Consider the following 15,382-nt stretch of genomic DNA (forward strand, 5'->3'; position numbering starts at 1 on the left):
AAAAAAAAAAAAAAAAAAAAAAAAAAAAAGACAAGAAATGTGCATGACCATAAGCATGAAGACCAGCAGATACAAGTACATCGAATCTAGGTTTATTTAAATCTTGGAGACTGCTACGCAGTATTGGTGTTCTGACTTAAAAGCAATCGCACTCACTAGATCATCTCCAGCCTTTTCCAATAATATGGTCAGTGTCCAGAGAAATCTCACCGTTGGAGACTCGTGTTCCGAATATACTAACTAATGATTAAATTGTGCGATCAGCAGTGACAAGACCTACTGAGCACTAAATGTAATTTGTTTGAGACTACAACGAGCAAAAATAAGCTTGTCAAAGATTTTAGCATCTATGAAACATCAGTATCTTCCTCTTTCAGGTTGTGATCTCAGACGCCTAGTTATCACTTCAAAACATGACTATTCAGCTCTTGAATGAAGAAAATAGTCCAAATATATTTCAACTGAAGAACTGAAATTAGCGAAACAACTTACTAACGCAATTTTCGTAGCGTTAGCAACCAAAGAGTTTCAAACTAAAAAGAAACCAGATCAAGTTCACATTCAACCATCAATCGACTTTTAAGCAACCGATCGCAAATCTAGAATAAAAAAAATACATTAAAAAGAATCACGAACACAGGCATCAACCGGAAAAGCAGCATTCAATACCGTACCTCATGCGAAACTTGCTACAGCAGCGAGGCCTAGTTGAAAAGCGACAAAGAGAATCCATGCGCTCTAGAACGGTAGGTTTCCTCCTTCTATCAGCTTTCTCCAAATGGAAAAACGATTCCGATCATCCGATGACTGTGTTGGAATCGGGATCCCGAGTTTGCCACCCGCGTGATAAACAAACCATTCGGGCTCTCCGTTCCATTTCCCGCCATCCTCTTCGACTCCTTATTGGCGCCAGTGGAACCCAAATGAAAAGACCCACACCTTCCGTTTGTCGTACTCATAAATTTAAAAATATATTTAAATTTGTGTCGATAATTTCTTGACTTATTTAATATATTTTCTAAAATTCGTCCACATAAAATTTTAATTTTAATTTTTTATTAAACTTTTGTTTTATCTATTTAGTTGATTTTTTTTGTTTAATTATTATTTCTAATAAATTAATAAATTTATAATTTTTTACCCAATACTCCTTAAATTTAAAAATAAATTTAAATTTTGTGTACTGATAATTTCTTGACTTATTTATCATTTTTCTAAAAAATTCATGAGCATAATTGAATTTAAATTTTTATTAGACTTTTTTTTTTATTAAAAAAAAAATAATTGTATTAGTTGGATTGTCAACTCTATTCGGAATCCTCCCGTCACCAACAAAACAAACCTAAAATTTTAGATTAATCCAAAAGTCAAATTTCTCTACTTCCACATTTGGTCCATAACTTAATTTTTTTTATTATTTTTACCTAAATATACAGTTGAGAAATAGAGGTGAGATCAAAAGTGTTATCTTCACTCATATTTTTAAATATGATACAAGCTATCAACTAATACCTTACAAATAAGAGAAAAATATAAACTAACTAAATCTTGAAAATAAAATAAAATATACTACTAATGTAAAATATTAATTGCTTACGAATATTTATTTAAGATATATTCCATAACTAATTATTATAATGTATTATCTAAATATTTTTTAAAAGTTGAAGGACTACCCGACAATAAGTCTAAACTTGATGGACGAAAAATAATATTTGAAAAGTTGAAGGATGAAAATGAAAGAATAAAATTTGATTGGTATTATTATTATTATTATTATTATTATTTAAAAACATAAGCCTGTAAGTGAAGTGAGCAACATTATCGGATGGAGATTGAGGCTGTCTGCGGTCTGTATCGACCAGCTAAGCTCCATTGCCGTTGCAGTTCACAAGATAATAGATTCTGATCACCAAATCTCACCATTAACTTTAATTAAACTAATTTTTAACCTAAACAGATATTAATCACCCCTTAATTTTGTGCTTCCTGATATTTCAAACTCAAAAAGCACGTGAAAAAGATAACATTGTTTAAACCAATCTCATCCCAAATCCATCCAAATCTTAGATTCTAAATATTTTCTAGTTAAACTTTAACAAATAATTTAATCCAATAATATATATAGTTGTTCGGGATATTTGTCTTGGTAGATAAGTTATGTTCGTGTTAGCAAGATATGAAAAAATCTCGTGACATGTACTTGACAATACTTATTATTTACGCTGCATTCTCTAGCCTCTACCATCAGGTTGCGTGGTAAATTTTATTCTCGAGCCTCGATGTTTGTGTCTTATAATAGCAATTAGATGAATCTGCATGCTGAGCAATAACTAGTGAATGTGAATTTCTGTCGATCTCATTATTATGTGATGAATCTTCAGTAAGATCGAAGTATGGAAATTCCTCCTTCCATCAATCTTGTTTGATCCCTTTCCAGTAACGAAAACTCTCATATTGCAATACTTTGCTTACCTGGTTGGGTTGGGGAAGTCTTTTGAACGCTTGAAATTTGTGGTTGGTTGGGTTGGTGATTCAAGTAACTCGAATAGAATTCAGAAACCAACCGACCCAAATTTTCATTTTTCAAAAATTCAACTCATCCCAAATTGGAAAAATAAATAAATAAATAAATCAACCTGTTAGACGAACACGACTCTCCACAATGGTATGATATTGTCCACTTTGAGCGTAAGCTCTCATGGCTTTGCTAGCCTCCCCTTAATCGAGGCTCGACTCCTTTGGAGTTTTAGTCATTTTTGACTGCCTTCGTACCTTCGAGGAGGCTTGACTCCTTTTGGAGTCCTTTGTTCGACATTTAAGGATTTGTCAATCTATTGACACAGCTAAGTTTAGGGCATGGCTCTGATACCATGTTAGACGAACACGACTCTTCACAATGGTATGATATTGTCCACTTTGAGTATAAGCTCTCATGACTTTGCTTTGGGCTTCCCCAAAAGGCCTCAAACCAATGGAGAGTGTATTCTTAGATTATAAACCCATGACCATTCCCTAAATTAACCGATGTGGGACTTTCATCATCCAACACAACCCAGCCCCACCTTCATACTTTGAGTTAGGTAAGGTAGCCTGAGTTGCTTGAGTTCTCGGGTCATATAAACACCTCTACTATAATTTACTCTGGGTCGAATCTACCTATGAGCGGTTCTTCTCCTGTTGACTCATAAAAACTCGAACCAATCTATTTCGTTCCACTTTAAATCAGGACCGACAACAAATGGTGTCATCATCAAATGGGTGTTAGGGTATGGAGAATATAAAACCCTAAACAAAAATAGGGAAGGGCAAAGAGGAAGACAGTTGGCAAAATTAAAAAAAGAAAGGGGGAAAAATCCAAGGTAGAATCCCAACCAAACCAACGTCCCACCTCAGGATTGAAGCCCCACTTTAGCGGTTCCCTATTTGGGCCATCCCAATAATACCAAATCTACAAATGCTTCGTCCTTATTCAAACACTCTCCCCTTTTCATGCCTTCCCCTGCCCTTAACTTTCCCTCCCCTTCAATCAACCCCCCTCCCACCCTTTCTTTATTTATACGTACAATACACTCTTTCCCACCCCCACGTTCATCCCCCTTCCAACCTCCCAATTCCCAAAGCCCTCCCCCCTTCACTCCATAAATATGTGCGCGCTTTCAGATTGTAGCTTAACAGCTGCTTAGCCACCACCTGCTTCGGCAGCTTGGAAACTCAAGGCCTTCAAAAATGGCGGATTCCGGTAAGGTTTCCAAAGGGCGGCATGGGTTTTCTCGGCGGTGCGCGTCGTTGGTCAAGGAGCAGCGCGCGCGGATTTACATTCTGCGCCGTTGCGCCACCATGCTTCTCTGTTGGTACATTCAAGGAGATGATTGATTGATTCACTTTCCTTCCTTTTGGCTGCTGCCTTTTCTGCTTGGTTCGGTCGGTTCGGTTCGGTTCGGTTCGGTCCTTTTTTTTTTTAACCCAATAATTTATTGTTGGGTTTCCTATTTGGGGGACTGAATTCCAAAGCTGTGGGTTGTGTTACCGTTTTCACCGAGCCGGAAGAGGCCAGCTTCGACTCTGCATGACCTGGCCCAACGTTAACTTTTTTTTTTTTTTTTTTTTTTTTTTTTTNTTTTTTTTTTTTTTTTAATAATAATAATGAATTAGAATCTAATCTATAACTGTTTTTTTGTCTCTCTAACCAGAGAATACTTTTGTGTATTAAACAGCTAGCCACTACTTGTTGTAGTTGTCCCTTTCCGAGAAATAATAACTATAATAATTGAATAATAAATCGAGTTTATATATTTATGCCCGTACATATATTAAAAAATACGATCACATAATTTTTGTAGTTAATTTTTAAATTATCTAAGACTAAAAGAGGTATTATAAAGTTTAGATTCAAACATTAAACAAATTTGAATGTTGAGAGATTAAATATAATAATATAAATATTAGAAATGTAATAAAAGAATTTTAAAAATTAATAATTTTGACATTAAATTTTGCAAATGGTGTGGAAACTCTCATTTACTCAAATTAAAAAGGAAGCCTAATTAAAAAAAAAAATTATTTATAAGTTGAAAATACTCGTAAAAATTATATTTATAATAGATAAATAAATATATATATATTATAGAGCAACACGAGAATTTTTAATAAAATTAAAATTTTGTGGGTAAATTATATAAAAAAAAAAAAAATCTTATTTTGACTTTGTTAAAATTTAAAATAAATTGGAATAAAATATATTATTCTTTTTATTTAAAATAAACCATTATTTATTTGTTTAATTAGCAAAGAAAGCATGTTATCTGCTGAAGTACGAGTAGACAAGAGAATTTGACATTCCATGTAATTGAGATTATGAAATAATTAATGGTATTTTTTAGGGGTCTAATTGATGACATGTTATAGCATTTACATGTGAGTTGACAGTTGTATGGAAACAAAACGCTGTCGTTTCATGAATCAGTTAGACTCCCAGCCCACCAAAATTAGCTTTTAAATTAGTTGTTTAATCCCCACTTAGTTGATGATGATAACACTCCATTAATTACATGGAAGCTGCTGTTTAGATCTCACAATAACTTAACAAGTTTCGTTGTGATTAATTTTTAATTACATGCAATCTCGTATTTGCCCCCCAAATATAAGGGCTTGCTTGGAACATGAGTTCAAAACCTTATAATATATATATATATATATATATATTATGTGTGTATGTATGTATACTCTTTGACTATGCCTTCGATGAGGTTTGACTTATTTTCTTTTGAAGTCCTTTGTTCGACATTTGAGGATTTACTAGTCTACTGGCATGACTAAGTTTAGAATATGACTCTGATACCATGCTAGATGAACACGACTCTCCAAAATGGTATGAAATTGTCTACTTTGAGCATAAACTCTCATTGTTTTGTTCAATGTGGACAATATCATACTATTGTGGAGAGTCCGTGTTCATCTAACATGCCCCTCACAATTCATGAAGAGTAATTAACTGTTAGAAAGCACGAACCTCTGCAATAGTATGATATTGTCTACTTTAAACGTAAAGTCTCATGGTTTTACTTTTGATTTTTTCAAAAATCTCATACCAATGGAGATAGTGTTCATTTTCTTATAAACTCATGATCTTCTTTTAATTAATCAATGTGGTACTACTACTCTCAATAATCTTCATCATTGACCAGATTTGTGAAGGGTAAAATCGTACCGGACAATCCTCGTCGTGTATTATAAATTGAATTGTATCTTAATAGATTCCAATATGTTAACTTTTTTAAAATGGTTGTAAGAATGCGTTTCAAAATTAATTAATTTATATTTATTAACGGTGGTTTTTATGTAGAAAAAGACACAACGGAATTGGATTTCCACTCATAATGAATGGTGTTCAAATTCGCGAAATGCAGTCTAGACAGCGAGCCGTCCTATTTTTGATTGGGTTGACTCTCGGGTCAATCTCCTTTAGAGCATGATACACAACCACTCATTCGTCTAGATCAAATAGTTGAATCTATTGGCTCTCGGTTATTTTCTAGGAAAGTGTAGAATTAGTTTAATGGTGTGTTTATAATTAAAATACAAGCCACAGACATTTGAGAAGCAAAAGATAAGTGTAGGATAACATATAAAATAGGAGATGGTGTAGTAAGAAAGAAAGGAAAGCTGGTTAGGTTTGTACGGAGGAAGCTACGGCAAGGTTAGACGCATTTGGGCTTTTGTCTTCTACTTTACTTCTATGTTCTTCAACCCTTTCCCCTCTCCCTCCGCCGTCTCTCCGCCGCAAACCACTTCCGTCCCCATCCAATTCATACTCCTCGATTTCAACAAACAACACGTCCGCCTTCTTCCCCTTCTAATAATCCTCCTTCCTAATGTAAAGCAAAGCTAAAATTTTTATTTTTTATTTTTTAAATATCTTTACTTATTTTCGAGGTTCGGGCCGAAGATGCAATGTCACTCGATCATTATCAAATCGACCGCATTCTTTTTCTGTCTGTGAGGATCCCAATCCCAACCGAGCGTCTTCTACTTCTAATAGGCCATGAACTAGATCATAATCATTCTCAACGAGTCTATAAGAGATCCAATTTTTTTCTTCGGATTCGGATAGAGACCAAAGGTCTTGAACGACTTACCTGACCGAACAACTCAAAAGTATATATATATATTATATTAGTAATTTAAGAAGTTGGGAGAGTTGGTAAAATTTAAAACTACAACTCTTAATCTCTCTAAAAAAAATAAAAGTTCTAAAATGTATGATTTGTTAATATATAGCGGACCGACCATAGAACCCTGTTCAATAAGGGTAACGTATTAGTTGTCTGTTATCCGGTTGGACAGTAAGGACCGGAGAAGAGCAATCACTCATTCTTAAAACCAGCATTCTTAAGACCAAAGAGGCGGGCGAAAAAGAAGGGAAAGCTCTCCGTTCCTGGTTTTCCTGTAGCTAGATTCTCCAAGAATCTTTAGTTAGAATGAGATTCTAAAGTTTCATGAAAGTATTTTTAAAATTTTTATAAAAATTTAGAGTGTTTTAAATTTTTAGAGTAGTAATAAAACTTCAAAAGTAAAAAGAATATTTCTCCGTTTAAAAATATTTTTTTAAGTTATATTTTTATAAGAAAGTATTAATAATAATTTTCATTTCAAGATATTTTTTAAAATTTAATTAAATTTCGAAAGTTTTCTTTTTAATAAATTAAAGTTAATTTAATCCGGATACGTGACATTTTAAAAACATAGAAACTTATGATATGAAAATGTATAGGGTAATTTTCATTTCAATTCATGTCACATCGTTAAAGAATAATTATAGAAAAATGGTAATTAAATCAATAAATAGATGTATAAAATCTACTAATATATTATCACAACACCCTTATACCCTTATACCCTTATTTTAAGAGACGGTTTAAAATGCATATCATTTGCACACACATACTATATCAATATCAATATACCATAAGTTGATGAACTCATTCTCCTCTCTACTAAATCGACGCGCGGGTTGAACCAAGCTCAAATCTAGCCTAAAATATATGATGGAATACTTTAAGGCCAACATGTTTCATAGTTTTCGGGGATGAGTTACGAGTAGTCGTAATAGATAGATTTTTGCATGATAATTTTTTAATTAGTTATAATGGAAGATTCTGGATTTGGAAGAATTGTTATATGGGTCAAGCTCTTTACTCCGAGGACCGGCTTCAATAGTTTGCATGTCAGCACTAGCAACATCTATAGTACGAAGACTAACTTTTAAAATAGGACATTCTCGGTGACAAATTAACACCAAGTTCCTTATAATTTAAACAATATAAAAAAAAAAAAACTTTTAAAATATACTTATCAATATCTCGACTGCTCAAGAAGTTGGACTAGTACAAAAGTCGGGTTCCTTCCATTATGTCGTGCTACCATAATGACAATGTCGAGTCGATCATTATTTCGACACGTGGAAGAGAAGATGAAAAAGTGTCGCTAGTAAATAAATAGCAAATTAGGATATTAGGGGATTATTATTAAATGAAAAGCCGGTTCTAAGTTGATATATGGAAAAAAAAGGTCATAAAATCTGTTGACAATATGAAACTATATTCATTTGAATCTTCAACCAACAACCTTACCTGATTCAAGAAATGCCTCTCTTTCCTTCCAAGAAACTCACACAGACCTTCGTCTTCTCCATAATGCCGCCTCGCATTTTCTCCTACTCTCAGATCCTCGCCTTCTTGCTCCTCTTTTACGCCTCACCGGCCTCCATCTCCGCCGATCTAAGCTCCTCTCAGCGAGGTAATTATGATTAACTCGATTTCTTGGATCTAATTAATCTCAGAATTATAATGATCTTAATAACTACAGAGCCTAGTTACCTGAAATTCGTGTCCGACGCGGCGGATTTTCCGAAGGAAGATTACTACGATTACATAATCGTAGGAGGCGGAACAGCCGGTTGCCCGCTGGCTGCGACATTATCGAGCAAATTCCGAGTTCTTGTCCTGGAGCGCGGCGGCGTACCTCACGGAAACTCGAATTTGATGTCACAGGAAGGATTCTTGACGACTCTAATGGACGACGTCCATTCGCGTGATTCCCCCGTGCAAGCCTTCACCTCAGAAGAAGGCATTCCTAATGCCCGAGGGCGGATCCTCGGCGGAAGCAGCGCCATCAACGCCGGCTTCTACAGCAGAGCCGATCCAGCATTTTTCCAAAACTCGCACCTCTATTGGGACCTAGCCATGGTCAACCAGTCCTACGAGTGGGTGGAGAAAGAGATCGTGTTCAGACCTAATCTCAAGAATTGGCAATCGGCGGTTCGAGACGGAATGGTTGAAGCCGGAATCAAACCTTACCACGGCTTCAGTTTCGACCATTTGATTGGAACCAAAATCGGAGGCTCCACGTTCGATGAATTAGGCCGCCGCCATAGCGCGGCGGATCTTCTTGCTTATGCGAAGCCGTGTAATATCAAAGTCGCAGTGCACGCGACGGTGGAGAGAATTCTCGTGGCGTCCAAAGCAACGGCAACAGGGGTTCTTTATCATGACCAACGAGGCGCGTATCACCACGCGCTGCTACGCGCGCGTGGCGAGGTTTTAGTAGCTGCAGGTGCTATAGGAAGTCCGCAATTACTGTTACTGAGTGGAATTGGTTCGCGTCCGTATCTGTCGTCGTGGGGGATTCCTGTGACTCATCATTTACCCTACGTAGGGCACTACCTCTACGACAATCCCCGTAACGGGATTTCCATTTTATCGCCGATGCCGTTGGAGCAATCTTTGATTCAGGTAGCCGGAATAACGGAATCCGGCGCGTATTTGGAAGCGACATCCAACGTGATTCCGTTTACTTCACCGCCGAAGTCATTTTTCATAAGAGCTCAATCGGCGCCGGTTTATCTGACGGTGGCGACATTGATGGAGAAGATAATTGGGCCGGTATCGTTCGGTTCGATGCGCCTGGCTTCAACTGACGTGAGAGTGAACCCGGTGGTTTGGTTCAACTACTTCGGCAACGCGGTAGATCTAGAGCGGTGCGTGAACGGGACGAGGAAGATAGGGGAGGTTTTGAGGAGCCGGTCGATGGAGGGGTTTAAGTTCAGCGGGTGGTTGTGGAAGAGGGAGTTCCGGTTCGTTGGGCCGGTTTATCCGGAGAAAGAGGAGAAGGATGATGGGTTTTTGAGGGAGTTTTGTAAGAGGACGGTGAGCACGATATGGCACTACCATGGTGGGTGCGTGGCGGGGAAAGTGGTGGACCGGAACCATCGGGTCATCGGAATGGAGGCGCTGCGAGTGGTGGATGGCTCCACTTTTGGGGTGTCGCCTGGTACTAACCCTCAGGCAACGCTCATGATGCTTGGACGACATGTCGGCCTCCAAATTATCAAGGAACGCTCCTTTACTGCGACACATCGCGTACAGTAGTACTCGTTTTCTTCCTTGTATTGGAATATATTTTCGTACATTTCTTTTATACATAATTCTCTTTTTCTTTCTCTGCTTCTATTTCTTCCTTTTTTCCATGCATGCTTTTTATAGTATAATAAATTTTCTTTCCAGACCCTTATTTTTTAAATTTATATAGTCCTTAAAGTTTTAAAATATTACATTTTTATCATGTCTCACTCTAATTTTAATACGGTTTGTTCTTCGTAAATTTTAAAATATTATATTTTTACTTTTTGAATTTTGATTTTTTTTAAGAGTTTCAAAAATTACACTTTTAAACCGAAAATTTGAGTGATGGTGAAAATTGAGAGGTCAAATTATAAATATTAAAACATAAATAATTAGATTAAAAATGTAACATTTTAAGTACCAAATAAGAATTAAACTCAATATTTAGAAATAAAAAAAAAAATTTATGTTTAGGCCAAAAGCTTAGTGATTAAAAGAGTATTTTCCCATAATTTTTAATAATATGTATTTAAAACCGACCAAATATTAAAAATAAATATTATAATTAAATGGATAACAGCTATATATTATTTTTAGACAGTAGTTAGTGTAAATTTTTTAAAAATAATTAATATTTAAAAAATTCAACCACTATTTTCTAGATAATTCAATTTTATAATATATTTTTTAATATTCAACAAAAAAGTATAAAAAAAAAAAAGAAATTTAAACTCTAAACCCTAAATTACTTATCAGGTTCTTGGGTTTTTTAACCAATCTCAAATTTTATTTTTGATATATATTTAGATTTTTTATATAAATATATATATATATATATATTTTTGTGTATGAATGCAATAAATAATTTAGGATTTATTTGGAAACAAAATTTGAATTTGAAAGATTTAAAATAAAACTTTTAAAAATAACGAGGTATAATTATTTAATATAAAAAGGGGAAGATTGGAAAACTGGCTGTGGGCCGGCAGTTGGCCCAATGGCGAAGGACATATCATCACGCTTGGCGCACAGATCGTGGACAAGCCACCTTTTTCTTTACATCTTCTTAGGTTTTCCGCGGAAACTTCCAAATCCGTATCGAAGCAGAGCACAGAGGGCCAACAAATTCACGAAATTTGTTAATACGAAGAAGTTGAACGGAGAAATTTGGTTGCCTCCGTACTCCATAGTTGCTTCCTGCTGTTTCGTTCCACTTGTTTACGTATGGCCGGTACTGGAATCCACCCGTATCACCAGCAATGGCCTGCGGCGGCCGCTGCTCCTCCTCTTCCTCCACCACAAGCAGCCACCGCCGCTCCCCCTCCTATTCCTCACCCTCATCCTCCTCAGATCCTCGTCGACAACCCCAGTCGTCATGCCTCCGATGAGGTACTGTCCCTCTTTTACCTAGTTGGAGATTAATTTGTTTTGTCTCGTGTTTTGTGGTGAGTTTGGGTGATTATTCTGCTCAATCAGTCGTCTTATGGAATTATTTGATGGTTTCTGCTATTTCCATTCTCTCTGTGAGGCAGTTTTTGATGTTGTGTGGCGTTAGGTTCGAACTATATTTATAACAGGTCTTCCTGAAGATGTAAAAGAGAGAGAGCTACAGAATCTTCTCAGATGGTTACCTGGTTACGAGGCCTCGCAAGTAAATTTTAAAGGCGAAAAGCCTATGGGTTTTGCTCTATTCTCCAATGGCCAGCTTGCTATTGCCGCTAAAGATGCCCTTCAGGTTCATGTCTTTACCTCACTGCTTTACTTATTGAGCTTTTGAATTCTCAATCTTCAAGTGTCGGTTGCTTTGTTCTTTGTGGTTTAGGATATGGTTTTTGATGCGGATTCTAAGTCAGTGTTGCACACGGAGATGGCCAAGAAAAATCTCTTTGTTAAACGAGGTGATTTAGTAACTTTACGATTCTTGTTGGGTCTCACTAGTTTTATTTTGAGCTCTGATTGGAGGGCCATAACGCATGACGTCTGTTTTAGAATTTGGTTTATCACATTTACGTTCCTTTTGATCTTGACTTGTAATGCTACATGCTTCTGCCATTCAAGTTGCCTTACGCATTGTATATAGCTATGCAATAGTTTCGTCTCCTTTTCTATCAGCAATGGGAGATCAATAAACATTCTCCCAACATAATCTTCTGCTTTTTATCTAAGGCTTAGGCGACCTTCTGCTTGTTCTTTTGTCGTGTAATGATTTCACGGTTTAAACGCTCTTTGTTACGCATTTTTCTTTTAAAAAAAGAAAGAAGCAAACGATTGCTCAATTTGCTAATCTTTGAACTACTTGTAGGCATTGTTGCTGATGCAAATGCTTATGACCAAAGTAAACGTTTGAGAACTGGTGGTGACTATGCCCACACCAGATATTCAAGCCCGTCGCCTTTTCATGCACCTCCACCCCCTATTTGGGGGCCTCATGGGTGAGTCTTCTCTTTATGGAAACTTGAAGGTGCTTTCTCTTTAACGTCAGTTGTATGTCTAATCTCCTGAGAGATGTTTTATGAAATGGCATTGAGTTGTGTTGTTCAAGTTCCTTGTGGTTCTGTGATGATCTAGGTATATGGCTCCACCTCCTCCTCCATATGATCCGTATGGAGGTTACCCGGTTCCTCCTGTACCTATACCTGCTCCTGCACCTGTTCCAGCACCTAGCAGCTACGTGCCTGTTCAGGTAATCTGTTTACAATCTCTATGGAAAATGACTATAATTCTTGTTGGAGTTTCACTTTGTCAGTGGTGTGTCCTTTTACCATGCTTTCTTACTTTTTCGTTAGCATTTGACTGTGGTCCACAATGTTAGTTTAGCATGTCCGTGCTCTGTTTCTGTCCAACTTTGAACTTTGCATCACCTTCTCGCAATTACTATCCCTGAACTTTGAACTTTATTTACAACTAACTGGCGTCACGAAGTGCTTTGTCTTATTTTTTCCGCTGGGAAAATCAAAAGCTTACATTTCATGGGTTTTTGTGCAAGTATTGAAAGATTTCTGTATCTCATTTTTCTCATGTTTCATACAGAACACTAAAGATAATCCTCCTTGCAATACCCTGTTTATTGGTAATCTGGGGGAAAATGTAAATGAAGAGGAACTCAGAGGTCTTTTAAGCGGGTATGCAAGTCTCATCTTTGCACAATTTTTAAAATTATTTTATCATGTCTATAAATAACCTTAAACCAACTGAATTTTTTTGATCACTGGTTCATGACATTTAATGCAGACAATCTGGATTTAAGCAAATGAAGATTCTGAGGCAGGAAAGGCACACGGTCTGCTTCATTGAGTTTGAAGTAAGTAGGTTATAGTGGACTGTTGATCCTTCAATTTTCACAAGTCATGTTCAGGTTAAGGATTATCAAACTACGTTTCCTTTCATGTCTACTAATTTGGTTATTACTTCACCTATTTAGGACGTGAACACTGCCACCAATGTGCATCATAATTTGCAGGGTGCTGTTATTCCTAGTTCTGGCTCTGTGGGCATGAGAATACAATATCCTTTTCTTTATCTAAATTTTCTATTTGATGCAAGTTATAGAACGATCTTACCTATCCTATTGGTACTTGTAAATCGGAAGTTTTCTTTGCCTGGAAATGCAAGTGTCAGAATGAGCGATTTATCAAATTTAATGGTTGACTTATCTTACTCATAGGTGATACCTTGAACAAAATGGGTGCTTATCATGGATAGTGGATAGGCTTGTTTTATGTTTGATCTCTGTTTTATTTTCTAACAGCACAGTGGAGATGATAATGTTAGTGGAGCCTAGTACACGAGCCCAGGTGATGTTAAGGAATAGTGTTTATATTTTCTTGAGTTTGGATACATGTATTGTTTGCTGAATGTGCTGCTGTGCATCATTACCAATCAACCATTCATATTAACTATTAGTTTTTACTTCAGACATTGAAATGCATTATGTGATTAATTAATTGCATAGCAATTTGAACTAGATGTTTGTTTCATGATTGAGGATAGACGTTTCTTCTCTTGACTTATGAATACATTTTCTAAGAACCCGTTTGGGAAACGGAAGGATGCTACCTACCCTGTTTCTGCTGCTGGCGCCAACGGAACTCCACAAGCTATGGCATACCAATAGCGTGAAGGGGATGTACTCTGTTCTTTTTGCTCCGACAAATACAAGCACTAGATGATAGGATGCATCTTGCAGCAGTTGCATGCATCCATGATCCATTTCATATCAAGTCATCAGCATTTTGAATGCTCATATTGGTGTCACAAGCATTCCATTTGGAAGCATGCTACTGTAGCCCTTATTTGTGACATGCATTTATTTACCAGTAACTGAGAAGATTTCATGGCTGGATTACTTAATAGGGGCTCAGATATTATTATCATTTGTAGGATGTGTGCTGTGCATTAGTCCTATCTATCTTTATTGTTTGTACATGATGATTATGTAGCGATTTCTCTAAATGGATTGCCTGGTTTATTGAGAGCATCCACATGTAAGGTTCAGTCACTTCCTTCGTCTCACCTCCCCAATTTCAAGTCAGTAGGAGTTCCATATCATGGTGCAGCTCTAGTAGGAATGTAATCATCTCAGTAGAAGTTCCAAATTACTCATCATCACGCCATTATTTCCTTGATTTTGCCATTAACATTCCCATAATCATCTCATGACCACATCATACTTACTTGGTCAAGCCATTAATTCATAGTGAAGTATTCACAGCATTCAAGCTACTGCTAAAACCTTCGTTTCTTAAGCATAAAAAAATATAGTGTCATTTACATACAGGATTCAAGCATGAATTGACCGGGCTGCTATCCATTTGAGGTTCAGTTTCAGGTGCTATCTAAAGTTTCTTTTCCCAGCAAGGCTTCAATTGTGCATGACCCCTCATGGAGGTGAAGTTATCATCAAATTAAGGGTGAAGGGTATATACTTTTTTCTTCCTATAATTTCTTGAATAGAAGCAAAGATGACACAGATTTATAGAGGTGACGGGACGGACCAGTTCGATCCATCTTCTCTTCATCGTCGAGTTTGCTGGATGTACCCGGCTTGACTACAAAGCTGGAGGAGATTGACGCCACTGCTCTCTTTGCTGACTTGCTATGCTTGGTATTGGTGGGATGTGAAGAAAGGAACAGTTTAATCAAGATCTAGGTTAACTTATGCTTGTTTAGTGTCACCATTCTAGTGCTTTCATGCAGTTGTCGTTCTTCGAACTTCTATCTTGTTGCCCCAAGTGTCCTAAAACTGTTTAGTCGTTACAATCTCCTAGCATATTGTTCTCTGATATGAGAGAATAGAGCCGTAGAGGGAAAATATTTCGTTCCTTTATAAAGTTACCTGACTGACCTATGGAAGGAGAATATAAAAATAAATGCAATTCATTCAATGGCAATAGGTCGCTAAAAAGGAAATAAATAACTTCTAATTGATAATGAGTAACCTCCCCATCTAAAGTTGGGTGAAAGAGATTTGCACAATATCC

The 15,382-nt window shown here is 36.6% G+C and overlaps 2 protein-coding genes across 4 annotated transcripts; both read left to right on the plus strand.

Moving 5' to 3' along the window:
• Window positions 1–7,884: 7,884 nt before the first annotated feature.
• LOC111488606 ((R)-mandelonitrile lyase-like) lies at window positions 7,885–10,004 on the plus strand. The gene is made up of 2 exons (XM_023136450.1): window positions 7,885–8,298; window positions 8,368–10,004. The coding sequence occupies exons 1-2, from the start codon at window positions 8,145–8,147 to the stop codon at window positions 9,927–9,929; spliced, it is 1,716 nt and encodes a 571-aa protein (XP_022992218.1). The 5' UTR covers window positions 7,885–8,144; the 3' UTR covers window positions 9,930–10,004.
• Window positions 10,005–10,921: 917 nt separating this feature from the next.
• LOC111488662 (RNA-binding protein with multiple splicing 2-like) lies at window positions 10,922–15,249 on the plus strand. 3 transcript variants are annotated; one of them, XR_002719232.1, is made up of 10 exons: window positions 10,923–11,291; window positions 11,458–11,637; window positions 11,725–11,800; window positions 12,205–12,334; window positions 12,471–12,585; window positions 12,933–13,024; window positions 13,134–13,203; window positions 13,324–13,406; window positions 13,920–14,819; window positions 14,881–15,249. XR_002719232.1 is itself a non-coding variant. In XM_023136544.1 (9 exons), exons 1-9 carry the CDS (start codon window positions 11,127–11,129, stop codon window positions 14,014–14,016), a joined length of 1,008 nt encoding a protein of 335 aa, XP_022992312.1. In that variant the 5' UTR covers window positions 10,923–11,126; the 3' UTR covers window positions 14,017–15,249. The 3 variants fall into 3 exon arrangements, 2 of the variants coding, with proteins under 2 accessions (XP_022992311.1, XP_022992312.1); XM_023136544.1 differs by having other exon boundaries at window positions 13,920–15,249; XM_023136543.1 differs by lacking the exon at window positions 14,881–15,249 and having other exon boundaries at window positions 10,922–11,291; window positions 13,324–14,017.
• Window positions 15,250–15,382: the final 133 nt, after the last annotated feature.

The sequence above is a fragment of the Cucurbita maxima genome, unplaced genomic scaffold (genome assembly GCF_002738345.1).
Source record: "Cucurbita maxima cultivar Rimu unplaced genomic scaffold, Cmax_1.0 Cma_Scf00013, whole genome shotgun sequence".
Lineage (NCBI taxonomy): Eukaryota > Viridiplantae > Streptophyta > Magnoliopsida > Cucurbitales > Cucurbitaceae > Cucurbita > Cucurbita maxima.